This window comes from Haliotis rubra, unplaced genomic scaffold, assembly GCF_003918875.1.
Source record: "Haliotis rubra isolate DU_JTF1 unplaced genomic scaffold, ASM391887v1 Scf28, whole genome shotgun sequence".
Lineage (NCBI taxonomy): Eukaryota > Metazoa > Mollusca > Gastropoda > Lepetellida > Haliotidae > Haliotis > Haliotis rubra.
Window position 1 is genome coordinate 1,014,767 of NW_025766891.1, and position 16,477 is coordinate 1,031,243.

Below are 16,477 nucleotides of genomic sequence, written 5' to 3' on the forward strand. Positions count from 1 at the left end.
ACAATATGCATGTCGACCTCGACCTCGCCACATGCATACTATCCAAAATTGTGGGACGCCCATTGGAATAATACCTCTGTGTATTTGGGCTACGGTATATATGGTGGGGTTTTTTTTAATTTGGTTTTGTATATTTTAAATATATAACTATAAAAAAACTGACACAAAACAGAGTACATATATCTCCTAGTCCTGTTGAAAATTGTAAAAGGTTGCGATTAAATGTGTGCTACAACTGGAGTGGGTGAGATAATCTTTAAAGTAACAACGGCAGTATTTCAGGCACATCGTGACTAGAAGAGCTACATACATAGAAACTAAGTACATGTTGTCAATAAAGGGAACCATGTCACCAAAATACCACAGATGTTTACTACGAGTATGTAACCATGAAGTATCTCTATAAATGAACATGCAAAATGAATGGACGATAGACCGCCAGAAACTAAAGGTAAATCACCTTATAAGAAACCGCCAGAAACTAAAGGTAAATCACCTCATAAGAGACCGCCAGAAACTAAAGGTAACTCACCTTATAACAGACCGCCAGAAACTAAAGGTAAATCACCTTATAGCAGACCGCCAGAAACTAAAGGTAAATCACCTCATAAGACACCGCCAGAAACTTAAGGTAAATCACCTCATAAGAGACCGCCAGAAACTAAAGGTAAATCACCTCATAAGAGACAACCAGAAACTAAAGGTAAATCACCTTAAAAGAAACCGTCAGAAACTAAAGGTAAATCACCTCATAAGAGACCGCCAGAAACTAAAGGTAAATCACCTCATAAGAGACCGCCAGAAACTAAAGGTAAATCACCTCATAAGAGACAACCAGAAACTAAAGGTAAATCACCTCATAAGAGACCGCCAGAAACTAAAGGTAAATCACCTTATAAGAGACCACCAGAAACTAAAGGTAAATCACCTCATAAGAGACCGCCAGAAACTAAAGGTAACTCACCTTATAACAGACCGCCAGAAACTAAAGGTAAATCACCTCATAAGAGACCACCAGAAACCAAAGGTAAATCACCTTATAAGAAACCGTCAGAAACTAAAGGTAACTCACCTCATAAGAGACCGCCAGAAACTAAAGGTAAATCACCTTATAAGAGACAACCAGAAACTAAAGGTAAATCACCTCATAAGAGACCGCCAGAAACTAAAGGTAACTCACCTTATAACAGACCGCCAGAAACTAAAGGTAAATCACCTTATAAGAGACCACCAGAAACTAAAGGTAAATCACCTTATAAGAGACCACCAGAAACTAATTAGAATAAAGGTAAATCACCTTATAAGAGACCACCAGAAACTTAAGGTAAATCATATTATAAGAGACCGCCAGAAACTAAAGGTAAATCATATTATAAGAGACCACCAGAAACTAAAGGTAAATCACCTTATAACAGACCGCCAGAAACTTAAGGTAAATCACCTTATAAGAGACTTACAATACTGCTGCTTCCGTCACAGTTACCCAGCAGGATGTACACTATCCCTCCTGATGCAGTATGAAATTTGAGCAAACAATGAATATTCACAAAAATACACTGATTTACCATCTGTGCGGCAAGTTGAACGAGTGAACTATGTTTAAATGTGTTGTCTATAAGCTAAGTTTATTCACGGCGCTGGCTTAATGGCAAATTAGTGCTGGGCTGTATGTACAATGAGATTTCTGCTTTGTTGCGAGGGCAATAGAAGCGCCCAAACACGTTCCTAGTAGCCATCATAAAGTCCTGTACACAAGATAAATAATAATTACGTTCACATTCACATCAAGTGGGCTTCGGTTGGACCAAACGCAATATTTTGGACCAGAACCCGACGACCATTTTTGGGGGGCAGAATTCGTCTAGTGGCACCCGCATCCAGCGTTACCAATACATGAATCTCCTTCATCTCATCCCTTTAAGGTATTATGAGTGAGTGAGTGATTGAATTCGGTTTTAAACCGCTTTTAGCGATATTCTAGCAATTTCACGGCGGCGGACACCAGAAATGGCCTTCACACGTTGTAGACATATGGGGAATCGAACTCGGGATTTCAATGTGACGAGCTAACGCTTTAACCATTTGGCTACTCCATCGTCCTCCTTTATTATGAGTTAAATAGGAACTCCATTTCAGTATTTCAGCGATATCACGGCAGTGGACACCAGAAATGAACTGTGTCCTTAAGATCGGAATCAAACTTGGGTACCCGTCGTGTCGAACGAAAGCTTTAACCACAAAGCCACCCCACAATCCCTATGCAAGCTCCATGTGACACAGCTGACACACGTTTTAAAAACCTTCACACTCACACAAAACCTTACCATCATAAAATAATATTCAATAATATTTTTAAATTGTTTAATTCATTTGGTTGTACTTACACTCTCCCCTTCCTGCGCAATCACGAGGAGCCCCGTGAAGATTCGGATTTGAATTGATCTGCACCAACCCATGCATGTAGTAAGAGCGGGATCGGGTTGTCAGGTTCACTGACTTGTTTGACACATATCTTCGTATCCCAATTGCGTAGATCGATAAACCAACCAACCAACAGAAACAGGACGTGGAGTCATCCCACAGATGCCATCCTTACCTTGTCAGCTTACTGACAGGGGTTAACCTCTTTGGTCATGTGGACAAGGCGCCGACTTCGGATCAGAAGGTCCGCGGTTCGAATCCCAGCAATGGACTCGGAAATTTTATGACCGCTACACAACAATCATGAAGATCACGATTAGAGAGGAGAATAACAGGATCTGGTTGCAGGCTCGCTCAATTGGTTGATGTTCTTCATCGCATTCAATGAGCATGATGGCAAGATTCAGGTTCATAACACTACACTGGATCGTTCACTCCGGACTCCACTATTATCAACTCGCCGTGATATAGCGTCAAAGTTGCTTTGTGTTTCAACATTATTATCTGTTCTCTCGTTCTTTTTGACGAATGTCTCCCCAATGTCTTTTGCATCAAACGCATTTTCCAATTTAACAGAGCCGTGTCTATGCACAAGCGTTTTCACAATTACGATAATAGACACCAAAAACACACAAGCCAGTATAGCCTCGATGAAAGCGAGGTAGATGTACCATTTGTAAGATATCGTCTGGAAAAGGTAACCTACCAACAAAGGGTTCACAATTCCCTGTAAGTTCGCTGCCACCCAGATGACTGACGTCACCATTCCGGACACCTTCATGACATCATTTTCTATATATATAAGTCCAGTTGGGAAAATTGCTGACAGTCCTATTGACGCAAGAACCATGCAGATCCAGATCCCCGCCTCAAACTCATAAATTATGCTGAGCCAGAGACCACCTAAAGACAACACACTTAGACCATTAGAAATATACAAAAGCTCACGAGGTGTTAGGACTCGATAAAGCAGCACACAGAGCAAGCGTGAGGCAGCATAACCCGCCCGAAAGACTGATGTCAAATTGGCAGTCTTTTCCTTGCTCCATCCAAGATCCTTTACAAAGTACGCCATCATGTAGCCGACGGTGACACTGAAGATAGAACAGCTGAAGAAATAAAAGAGGGCAATATTACCGAGGATAAGCACTTGCAGCCATTTGGGAAGCACTCGAGGATTACGATGATTCTCTTTTCTTGTTTTACCTTTCGTGTCTGGGGGACTGAAAAAGCATTCTGCAGTTATCATGATTCCTGACAGAAAACTGAGTGAAGCTGCTATCATGTATGCATACTGGATCTGACTTTCGGAAGGGACACAGTTCTCAGGAAGAAGGAAGGTTCTTTCGTTCAAGTTATTGGATCCATCGCTGTAGTTATATGCCTTTGATACCTCATATATGTTACAGAGTGTCGCATTGAGTGTTTTCTGTTCTGCCAAGAAGGGTTCCACGACGAGGGGTGCTAAGATGGTGCCGATGGCATAGACAAAGTGTAGAATCTGCATAAACATCTTGCCTCCCACGCCCCATGTGCTCAGCATGTCAGCATTTCCACCTGAAAAACATCAAGCTACATTTGGTATTTTTCAAAACCATATCAGAAACATGTTATTATATTCTATTACATTTTTAAGCAGCCGGCGTGGTTTGTTTTTAATTCAGATTTATATATATACGCCTATTCAGTATAAAAAATTATTTAAAGAATTCCAGATGGTTCATAACTAAATAGCCAACTAGTTTTTCGTTCAATTTTTCGTTACTTTGATCACATCAGATTCTAGTCTGAGGATTTTTAACTCATAGTTTCCAGTTCTTCCCATTGTGATATATATTTAGAAAGTGATAAAATATAGTGTTCATATCTTATATAGTACAACCAGAAATTATTGAGAATTTAAAGATTGTCAATTTTGTAAAAACAATTCACTCATTACTCACGTATTCAATGTAAATATTAGCAGAACATAACTCAGATTCAAAGACGGGTGAACAGTTAGTATTTTGTCAAGTCACCATGGGCAGCAATGCAGGCTTCAATGCGGTGGGGCATACTACTGATCAAAGAAGTTAGAAAGTCGTGGTCCATGCTGTCCCAATATCGGACCACCTCTTCTTTCATTTCAGCAATATTTGTCAGATTTTTCTTATTGACACTTTCCTTAATAAGTCCCCAAACATTTTCTATTGGATTTAGGTCAGGGCTATAGTTTGGCCAATCTAATAATGTCATATTTTGGGTCCGAAACCAGGTCTGTGAATGCTTTGAACGATGTTTTGGGTCGTTGTCCTGCTGGAAAATCCAAACATTTCCATAGAACACGTGAGCAGATGGAAGTAAATGTCCCTCGAGAATATCTGTGTACCGCTCACTGTTCATATTCCCTTCAAATACAAAGAGGGGCGTTGCCCCTAACACAGATATGCCACCCCATACGTTAAATTTCGGACTGTACTTTGGGCGCTGATACAAAGGTTTTTCAGTTTGTTTGGTCCAGAATTTCAGTGTATTAGGAAACAGCCACACGGAACTTTCATCTGAGCAAATCACATTGTCCCAGTAAGCACCAGTTCAACCTTCGCTCCTTTTGTTCAGGTTTCATGATCGTGATGGAATTCCTCGACTTTTCTGCCAACCCATTGCATGCAACTCAGCTCTAATTGTCTCCTTACAGAAAGCCACAGTTCCTCTATCAATCATATCCAGCCTTAAGTTTTCTAAACTCCTTCGTTTGTTTTTAGAAACATGAATACCAAGCCGCCTCCTGTCACCGACAGTCAATTTTCTGGGCCTACCTGCGCCTCCATGGTGCTCAATGCAATATCCATTTGCAATATTTTTCAAAACACGATAACCAGTGGACAAAGGGATGCCTGTTCTACTTGAAATCACTTTAGCTGATTTGATGTCCTTGTTATAATACTCTAAAATCATCTTTCTCTTCTCTAAATCATCCATACTGAGGATCACTGAAAATGTCGTCTGCTAGCAAGTAAACAAAGGGGGATAACTCTTCACAAAGTAATGAAAAAGGATTAACGGAGTTGTCTCTCTTGAATGAAACCAAGCACTTTATAGCTGGTCAAGGTTGTTTATACTAGAAATCCAATTAAACATATTCCTAAAATTCTCAATAATTTCTGGTCATACTATATTTGGGATTACACGTTCTCAGTAAAGTACAGGCTATAGTACTTTTGTTAGGTTTAGTCCCATCCGAGATTCGAACCCATGCTCTCCGAGTCAGGGATCTAATAGCCAGCACACAATGTCAGCAAATGATAGATTAACGTGCTGAAGATTAAGTCCCTGTCTCCGTGGGTGCGGGTTCGAATCTCGGAAGGGTTCGTATTCGGCAGCAGGTTCTTAGAATTGAACAGATAAGATGAGAAAGTGCAACCCCAAATGTAACGTACGTTACATGTTGCAAACTTTATTCCTGAGTTTAATTCCTACAAAGGAATAACGATTTACCTGAATCAAGGGCCATTGTTAATATCCCATTAACAAAAAATATGGAAATGGTCAAGACGTAGATCGTGCTCCATGGTATGGCGCTTGTGCAGACAACGCTCAGAAGAACAATGCCGGCCAGAAGGGCTTGCCTGTGTTTGGCCAATTTATCAAGGAGGACACCCATGAAGACTGATCCCACAAGTCCCCCTGCCGCAAAGGATGTATAGAAGACCGATGCCTCCTCTACATTGCTCCCAGTGATCTGAGCCAGGTCCAAGAATGCCGAGTCGTGCATGGCACGACAAACACCCTGTAAATAGAAGACCCTTTCCACATTCATAAGAAAGCTCTGTTCAGAGATAAGTCTGTTGTGCAAATCCGACTGTATCTTGATCATGTGTTGATCAAATGGTGAATTCGTGATGAATATGAGTGAGTGAGTGAGTTCAGATTTTAAGTCCCATCGGCAGTATTTCAGCCATATCGTGACTAAATCAAGTTATAGATTTATAGTAATTGAAGGAAATCTTTTTAAACCTGTCACCGAAGGACAGTAAAATAACCATATTATCACAGATATAAATATAAAAAACTAGTAATTAAATCTAAAAAATGTTAACTTTAGATTACAACACAATATAGAAACAGGCTACAGACTGCCAACAAGGTAGATCATGGGGGACTCACAATACATTTGCTTCCTGCATGAAAACAAACTGGAGTTACACCATCCCTTCAGATGTTAGCAGCTTGTGACAATGTAGCACATAAATTAAAATACCGTATATACTGCGGTTACAAATACAGTCGAACACCGTTGTGTCGAACTGTGATAACTCGATATCTCGGTTGTCTCGATATAACATCTCGGTCCCGGCAAAATCCTTCATAATTTATCATCATTCAAGCTCTTTTAACTCGATACGGATGTCTCGATATTTCGGATATCTCGATATAAATTTCGCGGTCCCAACAAGCAAAATTACCATTTTAACTCGATATTTGCAAAGAAACTCGATAATCACCTACCTGGTACGTTAACAGTTGGAACACTAATGGTACACCAGGCAAAAACATTGCACGATGTTCTTGTGTGCAGAATTGTGACTTAGACATTATTGGTATCGCAGAAACACACCTGATAGGGAATGACGTCATACATGTCCCCGGTTACGTATGGATGGGGCACAACAGACTTACTATACATTAGTGGTGGTCCGATTAATTGAAATAATCGAAGATTGGTCGTAGTGACTAAACGACCAAGCAATCGATCATAATTTCTCATAATCGAACACAAACAATTCTGGAACACTTGTTTTCATTAACAATATTTTTCACATGGTTGGTTTTGTCTGTTATATTTCGTAAGAACTGCAAGCTCGTTTCAAGCCATGATTGAATTTATCTTAAACATTCCCAGAAATTTATGTTCCCAACACACTAGTCATCCTTTAAAGATGTGAAACTTTGTCAAAAAACCCTTAAAGAACTACATGTTTTTTTCCTTATTTGTATGTGCATGAGCAAATTTCATAAATGACGCTAACCAATTATTTTCGATGATTGATCGGTAGTAATGAACCAATCATCAGTTATGAGATTTGAACCAATTCCCAACACTACTATACATCGACGGGCTAAGAGTGGTTCCGGCGGTGTTGGATTTTCTATTAGAGACGCTTTATTTGAGAACTATGATATAAAAGTATTAGATAAATCATATGATGGTATCCTGTGGTTTAGTATTATAGATAAGATGTCATGTGTGCAACACAGTTATAGTGTGTGTTATTTACCACCTGAGAATCCCAGGAGAGTTGTGGATGTGTATGAATTTATAGAATCTTTGTTGTTTAATGTATATGAATTTCAAATGTTTGGACGTGTTACAATATGTGGCGATTTCAATTGTCGAGTGGGTGATGCATGTGATTATATTGAAGGTGTGGACGTTGTGACTCAGAGAGATGTGATTGATTTTACCAAATACAAGTATGGGGATATTTTGTGTGATTTTCTGATAAAGTGTAACATGCGTATACTGAATGGTAGAAATTATGTGAAGAATGATTATACTTCTATTTCTAGACGCGGCTTGACTGTTGTAGATTAATGTATTATCCCGCACGCGATTCTAGTATGTTATAAGGAGCTTAAAGTGGAGCGTGCAAGTGAACTTGTGGATAGCGAGTGAGCTCGGAAAACACAGATGGTTCTGTATCACAGTCTGTACCGGAAGTGCTGGGAAGATGGAGAAATGACTACGAGGAGTTGCTGAATGTACAGAATGAAGTTGACGTGACTGAGTCTGGAAGAGAACCTGTGTCTACAGATGTGTTGTTTGATGACCGTATCACGAAGGAGGAACTCAGATTAGCCTTTGGTTGTGTAAACAATGGTAAATCAGCTGGCCCAGATGATATTCCCATTGAAGTTCTGCGTAATGAAACTACCTTGAACTTTTTGTTAAATCTTTTTAATACCTGTTACAGTAATGGTGTGATCCCAGATATATGGAAGCGAAGTATCATCGTCCCTATTCGTAAAGATAACGGTGCAGATCCTAGAGACCCTCTATCTTACAGAGGAATTACACTATCCTCAGTTGTGTACAAGCTCTACTGCAACATACTGAACTTCAGACTAACAACATGGGCGGAGAGAAATGACATACTCGTGGAGGAACAGAGCGGCTTCGGGAAGGGCAGGAGCACGGTGGGGCAGGAGCACGGTGGAGCAGGAGCACGGTGGATCATGGGCGGAGACGTCTAGCGTCGATACGAGAAAGAAAAAGAAGTTATCCACATTTGCCGCGTTCATAGACTTCAGGAAGGCCTATGACTCGATTAGCAGAGACATACCATGGAGACGAATAGACGAGTTGGGAATTCAGGGAAACATACGCGTGCGCTACACGCGATATACACGGGTGTCTCCAGTTGTGCGAGAGTTAACGGGTTCAGCACGGACTGGTTTACAGTAAACATGCGGCGTGCGCTACACGCGATATACACGAGTGTCTCCAGTTGTGTGAGAGTTAACGGGTGTCTCCAGTTGTGAGAGTTAACGGGTTCAGGACGGACTGGGTTACAGTTAACTATGGAGTGAAGCAAGGCTGTTTATTATCTCCCCTTTTGTTCAATTATTTACATGAATGACCTGGCTGTGGCTCTGAAAGGCTTAGGGAAAGGAGTGAAAGTTGGGAATGATATTATATGTATGTTATTATTGTATGCAGATGACCTGGTGCTATTGGCCGAGAATGAGAGAGATGTGCAAGTAATGCTGGATTGTTTGAACAGCTCTAGAAACAGTATGACAGTTAACAGTGACAAATCAAAGGTTGTTCACTTGAGAAACCCATTCGTAGCAAAGACTGCTACACCTTTTACATGTGGTGATCTTTTACTGAATATGGTAGATACGTATACATACATTGGCCCTGTGTTACAGGAACATCTGGACTTTAATGTTACCGCTAAGGCTGTTGCCCACTCTGCCAGTAGGGCACTGAAGTCTTATTATTGCCAAGTGCAAAGCCATGGGAGGTATGCCGCATAATGCTTTTAGAAAATTGTATGAGTCTGTTGTTTTACCTATCATTAGGTATGGTGCTGCTGTATGGGGCGTTAAAGATTTTAGTGTTATTAATAAGGTACAGAATCAGGCCTGCAGATATTTCCTCGGAGTTGGAAAGTATACGCCAAATCATGCTGTGAATGGAGATATGGGTTGGACGCCTCTGCCTGTTTCCAAGTGGAAAGCTGTGTTAAGACACTGGAGAAGATTAGTCAACATGGATAGGGATAGATTGAATAGAAAGGTATTCATATGGAGTGAGAGTTGTCAGTCACGTCATTGTTAAAATTGGAATTTTAGTGTACGCTCTTTTTTTTTTACCCAGCATGGTATGGAACTGTATTGTAATGTAAATGTATTTTTACCTTGTTCAAATGTTGATCTTATGTTAGAAATGTACTCTGCAATGCTTGTTGAATCGTGGTCTGAAGATGTATCCAATACCACGGGTAAATTACGTACATATAAACTTTTTAAAACTGGTTATTTTACCGAACACATGTTGATATTCTTTTCCCAAAATGTTATAGAAGCGCTTTTGCCAAATTTAGATGCGGGGTTGCTCCAAATAGACTTGAAACGGGCGTTATGAAAAATTACCTGTGGAGGAACGCACCTGTCCGTTGTGCAATGATAATTGTATTGAAGATGAAGTGCATGTTTTACTGAAGTGCTCAATGTACTATGACCTGCGATCGGAATTGTTTACCAATTAATATTTGTACTGTCTATGGTGATTTTTTCAATCTTAACAAAGAACAGAAATTTTGTTTTTTAATGTCAAATTATGAAGTTACCAAAAGTAGTGAAGTAGTGTTGGCAAAACCATATTCCTTATTCTATCTAGAGGCGATGGTTGCTGTATAGCAGTTAAATTGTGTATAGACATATATTTTTTTAATTTTCCTTTTTAGCGGAAACGTTTTTTCTATGGCTTTTAGTAGCTTGTATATATTTTAGATTTAGTTTCTCATAATTCCATAAGGAATGGTGCATGTGTTTTTACTGGTCATTTGTTATTCTGTCTATTTTTTATGATGTCCATGCAGTGAGACGTAATAAATTATCTGTCTGTCTGTCTGTCTACCTTTCATGGGCAAGTATCCCTCTGAACTGAGGTTGTTTCCATACGTTTACACACGTGCACGGTGCGGCGTGAATCAAAGGGATACGGTAGTGTAAACTAATTAGGGCTAATTGAGTTGAAGGAATTAATTAGGAGGTACTCACTGCTACGACCAAACACTACTGATAACGGATTATAGTGTCAAATAAAAAACATGCTGAGAATCTAATGAGGGTTTTGTGTAGTAGCATGCAACGGGCATTAAATTTATTTCAATTGTTTTGGGACTTACGTATCCTATGAGGAGGACAATAATTTTACAGTACTTTACAGTACAGCCACGAGCAACATAAGTTGTTAATTTAAACTACTAATTATAAAATATTAATCTATTTACACAACTTCAATCCAAATTTTATCTAATAACTCTATTTATTTTAAAAATGAAATGATTAAATTTGAATTAACATGTTTTGACATTGAAATTATTTATGAATATGAGAATGTACAGTCAGTTGATGAAATATATATTTGATCAAATGATGAATTCATGATGAAAATGAGAATTTACAGTCAGTGACTGAATTTACAGTTGATCAAATGGTGAAAGTATGATGGATATTAGAATTTACAGCCAGTGAGTGAATTTACAGTACTTTGTAAATGTACGGGAAATGAGTGAATTTAGATAGATTTGACTGATTATCTCTTCTAAAAGCAAAGTCGAAGGCAATTATATATATCCTGAGCTTGTGGTTATGGCTTCTGAACATACTGATGGTATCCGTTTTACGCGATACTGGCGCTGTTCTGTTCCATGGTAACAGTTTTGTGCGACTGCCGTTTTCATTCATTTTTTTATTCCCGATTAGGACAATGCTGATTTACATCTGTCACTCTTGTTGACACAGCTGTTGTAATGCTGTGCATTAACGCTGATGGTTATGTTTATAATTAACCCTAGAGGAACCATAATGTAGCATTTATGTTATATATCATGTATAAAGTCATCAATGTAACTTTGTAACACGATTTCATGTCATCACAATCTGCATTTTTCTGCAAAATGAGCTGAATGTATTGATACTGGGAAAGCACACGTTCTGTGGCCGGCATGTCATTTATGTTCTAAATTATGAGCTGTCATGTCAAATATTAGATGTAGGCAATTAATCTTAAAGTATTATTTCATGATCCTTGCTGGATAATGTTGTAATTTGTAATATTTTGGCCACCGTTTCTACTCCCATATATTGATTACAAACCCATCATTAAAACTTACATCCGTGAAGTCTGACAATACGTAGAAGTAGGTATCAATAAATTACATGAAATTAAATGAAACCCACTGTTGGTTATACCTATAGTCTGTTTGCAGTGAAAACGTACCGATGAATTTCACTTTAAACAAAAAGTATACCGCAAAAGGGGAAATTAGATTGCGAATCCTCATAGTTTTACCGTGAAACAAATGTACGTGCTGAGCGTTAACTCAGATCAACCGTACTTCTTCTCGGTGACTGACTGTACTGATTTTGCCATCACAAGGGATCAATATTTGTGAAAACATTGAAGGGTGTTTTTATGCATGTCAATTATCCTTTGATATTTGTTTTTAAATAAACAGAGTTGTTTTCAAAATTTTGAGTAATATGTATTGTGAATAGTTATTTTAAGCCAGATTTTTTTTCAATTGTTAACACCAGAAGGTATGGTGTAACTTCAGCTTGGGTCCATGCAGGAAGCAAAGGTACTGTGGTCCCTAGTATGGTGACCTACCTTCAGTTGTTGGTGATCTATTGTCTGTATTTATATTGTATTGTCTTTAATACTTAAAATGTTACGATATGGCTGAAGTACTGCCGATGCCACTTAAAATCGTATCTCACTCACTCACTCCTGTATTGTGGAGAGGTTTCCGTCTCCGTGCATCTATATGTGATGGTTTGCGTGTCTATCATTACTCCATCAGGTGGGTAAGTCAGCGGAAGGTTATTGGACATTTGACTGCTATTGACTGCCTATGTTGCATTCATGTCACATTCACTCGAACAATGTCTTATATCAAACTGTCGAAGGAGTGATGCTTAATTATCATGGTATGATACTACAAGGAGGGTAACGGGTTATTTCACCCCAAACACGTTCACCCCAGCACAGTTTCACCCCAGGCTGTTTCACCCGGTTTGTTCCACCCAATTTAGAGGTAGTTTCACCCGGGTCGGATGAAGTCCGAAACAGACACTATAGACAAGTAAATAGTCAGTTTATTGAAAATAACAATTTACAGATTACATTTACTCATTGAATATTTCAAAGGTATCAAATAAAAATTATTAATCAAATGCCTATGGGTAATATGCATATAAGGGGTGGGTCTATAAGAACATTGTGTAATAACATGCAGACAGACCAGACCAGACAGAGGCAGCTGAGGCAGATCTCCAAACATGCAGTCACCATGGCAGAAATGTAAGTGTAATGTCTAACTCAATGTTGACTTACTTTTACAATGGTTTAAGCGTGATGAGGTGAGGTGAGATAAGATGAGATATATGCTTAAGTCCTATGTGCCATCTCAACACAGACGCAGTAGCACTTATCTGATTGTTGTAGAAACATTGCCTAATTAAGACTAACAGATGTATGCATTAATACCATTCTCCATGTGTACTCTATTAGTTGGTGAAACAACTCTTCATTAGGGGTGAGAAAACCCCTATTATGGGATGAATTGACCTAAACATGCAGGCAAAAGAAAGAATACGTTTTTCAAATTGTTGTGAAGTGAACGTTTTTAAGAAAACCAAATGTGAGTGATTATAGACATGACTGCATACGTTCCCAAAGTTTTGTGCACATCACAGAAACGTATCATGTGGTGCTGGAGGTCTAAAACGCGGAAAAAAATGTGAATTGTGGTTAAGTTCAATTTCATGAAATGCACGTGCAGAAATGTGGTTTAAATGGAGTTGCCGAATGCTGCAGTATTACAGCAGGTGAAAACACACAAGAGGAATTCCACGGTTGACCCAGGAAGAAAGAGAGGGAGAGAGCCGTTGAAATGACCGAAATGGGAGCTACCCATTGTACCCAAGCTCATATTGCCCAAACTTTCCACTACACAATCCACTGGAAGTGTCCAGGCAGACTGATCGGACCCAAGACAGATACGGGAGTGAAAGACCACGTGTCACAACGCCGCAAGACCGCTACATCCGGCCGATTCACCTGCGCAACCGTTTTGTGACAGCAACGGCACCAGCGGAGACGGCACTGGGTCATGGTATCAGTCGACGTACAGTGTCGAGAAGACTGCGTGCAGCAAGAACTCGGGCCTATCTGCCCTTCCGTGGCATGGCCTTGACCCCACAACATCGGCGTAATCGACTGCAGTGGGCAGGACAAGTTTACAGGTGGCAAGTACGGAAGTGGCGACGAGTCCTATTCACAGACGAAAGCCGCTTCAGCCTGTACCGTAATGATGGCAGACAACGTGTGTACCGACGTCGCGGTGAACGTACAGCACGTCCATGCATCCAGGAAGTTCATTCTTACGGTGGTGGTGGTGTGATGGTATGGGGCGGTATCTGTGGTGACGTAAAAAAATCAACATTGGAGCTGATAAATGGACATTGAACGCACATCAGTACATTCAACAAGTTCTGCAGCCAGCTGTCTTGCCTTTCTTGCAAACACAGCCACAGGGTGTCATATTCCATCATGATAACGCGAGGCCCCACACAGCAAGAGCAACAACCAACGTCTTGCAGCAAAACAACGTTCATGTTCTGCCGTGGCCTGTCCTCGCACTTATGGGATCACTTGAACAGGCAAATCAGGCGCCGTATACCCATTCCACATGACCGTCAATAACTGGGACGTGCCCTCAGAGAGGAATGGAACCGCATACCTGCTGACGTCATCCGATGTTTAACCACGTCACAACTCTGTGAGGACATTGGTGTCTACCTTTGATGATGGCGATATTTTATTTCGACATATTTTTTGAACCGAAGCGAGGGAAGCACGTTGCAAACCTTTGCTCGCTTCGCTCGCATATGGAAAGACTGGTCATTTTCTCTTTGTTGCGCAACCCTATTTGCGCTACAATTTGCCTGTGCAGGAGGTGACACGCGTTATTGACAATGGTAGAGCTTCATGGTCGTGTACAGTGTTATCAACAGTGAGAACAGAGTAAAAATGGATTCATCAAATTCTACCACCGGTATGTTTCATTCAATGTTATGACTGGTGTTGAAACAATCCAATGGTGTTTCTTTGTGTTGACTATTGTCTTTTGATGACTGGATAAAAAAAATCACTTCACCAAGATATTGTCTTTCGTTTGTGATTTAGTGATACTGAAAGAGGACCTATACTTTCTTTTGCCCGCTGGTTTAGTTTTGAAATGGGTGAAACAACCCGGGTCAAACTATTTACGGTGAATCGATCCGGAACCTCAAGGAGTACATCAACTACTCACTAGTGTTGGGAACTGGTTAAAATCTCATAATTGATGATTGGTTCATTACAACCGATCAATCATCGAAAATAATTGGTTGGCGTCATTTATCAAATGTTCCTGTTATCTTTGTTAATGCACACACAAAAAATAAAGAAAAAACATGTAGTAATTTGGGGTTTGCAAATTGCACAAAATCCATTGGCAAATTTCGCATATGTAAAGGATGATTAGTATGTAAGTAACACATATTTCCTGGATTCCTTAAGATAAATTCAACCATGACTTGGAACGAGCTTGTAGTGCTTATGAAATGTAAATTTAATGACACAGACAAAACCAACCTTGTGAAAAATGTTGTTGATGCAAACAAATGTTCCAAAATTGGTTGTGTTCGATTATGAGAAACACACAATCGATTGCTTGGTTGTTTAGGCACTGCGACCAATCTTCGATTATTTCAATAATCGGACCACCACTACTACACACAATACACCTTTTCCTACTGGGTGAACAAACTGCATGGATGACAGCTGGCTGAGGGAATATGGTTTTATTCAAATTCTATTTCCTCTTTTTCCAGTTTCTGCAGTGACAACATAATACAGTCTAAAGCAATTTTAAAGTTGCCACTCTTGGGGTTAAGGCATTGGACGGCCTCCATAACAATTTCAAAGTTGTGACCCCAATTTGTTCAACAATGATGCCTTACAAGGAATGAATTCCTTGTGTTGCAAATTTCAGGCACACGCCGTCTTTTGGTTAGTGGCTGAATAGAAGCCCGCCTGTTGTTTACCCAGGGGAAACTGTAAGGATATTAGAAGGCAGTGCATCTGAGTCTGTTGATACCAAATATCTGAATGGAATGATCAGCACAAAACGTTCAACAACAACGTTTTAGTATATTGGAATTCATGGACATAGACGAGACTTACCATGACTGTGAACGCAAAGTACAGTATCAGGGTGTGGATGAACTTCCGGCGGTACTCGGGATCCTGTAGTTGCTGCCGAAAGTGAACTGTTCCCGGCCTTGACCTGACGGATTCAGGCCCCATGACAATCTGAAATATAATTAAGCATATTGAGTATATAACATAGAAGACAGGATTCGGGAAGGACTTGGGATGCAAGCAATGAGAAATTTGATTCCTAATTTACTGGGGTGGGAGGTAGGGAGCTATTTAGATAGATAATCATGCTGTGCCGCATTGTAGAAAATACTTTCACAATTAACAGAAGATCGTCTTTGTGGTATAGGCTAAACGTTTGGTACGGACCACTTGTTTGATAGTAGCTTGCAAACGCAAGCCCATGACATAGTCGGACGTACACAACGAACGGTGTCGTGACAATGTCATGGATTTGTTGTGACTATGGAAAGGATTTTGCCACCAACATTTCGTTCTCTAGGTCAGTTGTTACGTTTGTTATTGATATGAAATAGTGCAAATTCCCTCTGGTCCCAATATGGCTTATCTGCA

The 16,477-nt window shown here is 39.9% G+C and overlaps 1 protein-coding gene across 1 annotated transcript; it reads right to left on the minus strand.

Moving 5' to 3' along the window:
* Positions 1–1,625: 1,625 nt before the first annotated feature.
* On the minus strand, positions 1,626–16,051 carry LOC124281175 (sodium-dependent glucose transporter 1A-like). Its single transcript, XM_046717204.1, has 4 exons — positions 15,929–16,051; positions 5,899–6,190; positions 3,128–3,978; positions 1,626–1,745 (listed from the first exon to the last, which is right to left on the minus strand). Exons 1-4 carry the CDS (start codon positions 16,049–16,051, stop codon positions 1,626–1,628), a joined length of 1,386 nt encoding a protein of 461 aa, XP_046573160.1.
* Between the last annotated feature and the right edge of the window lie 426 nt (positions 16,052–16,477).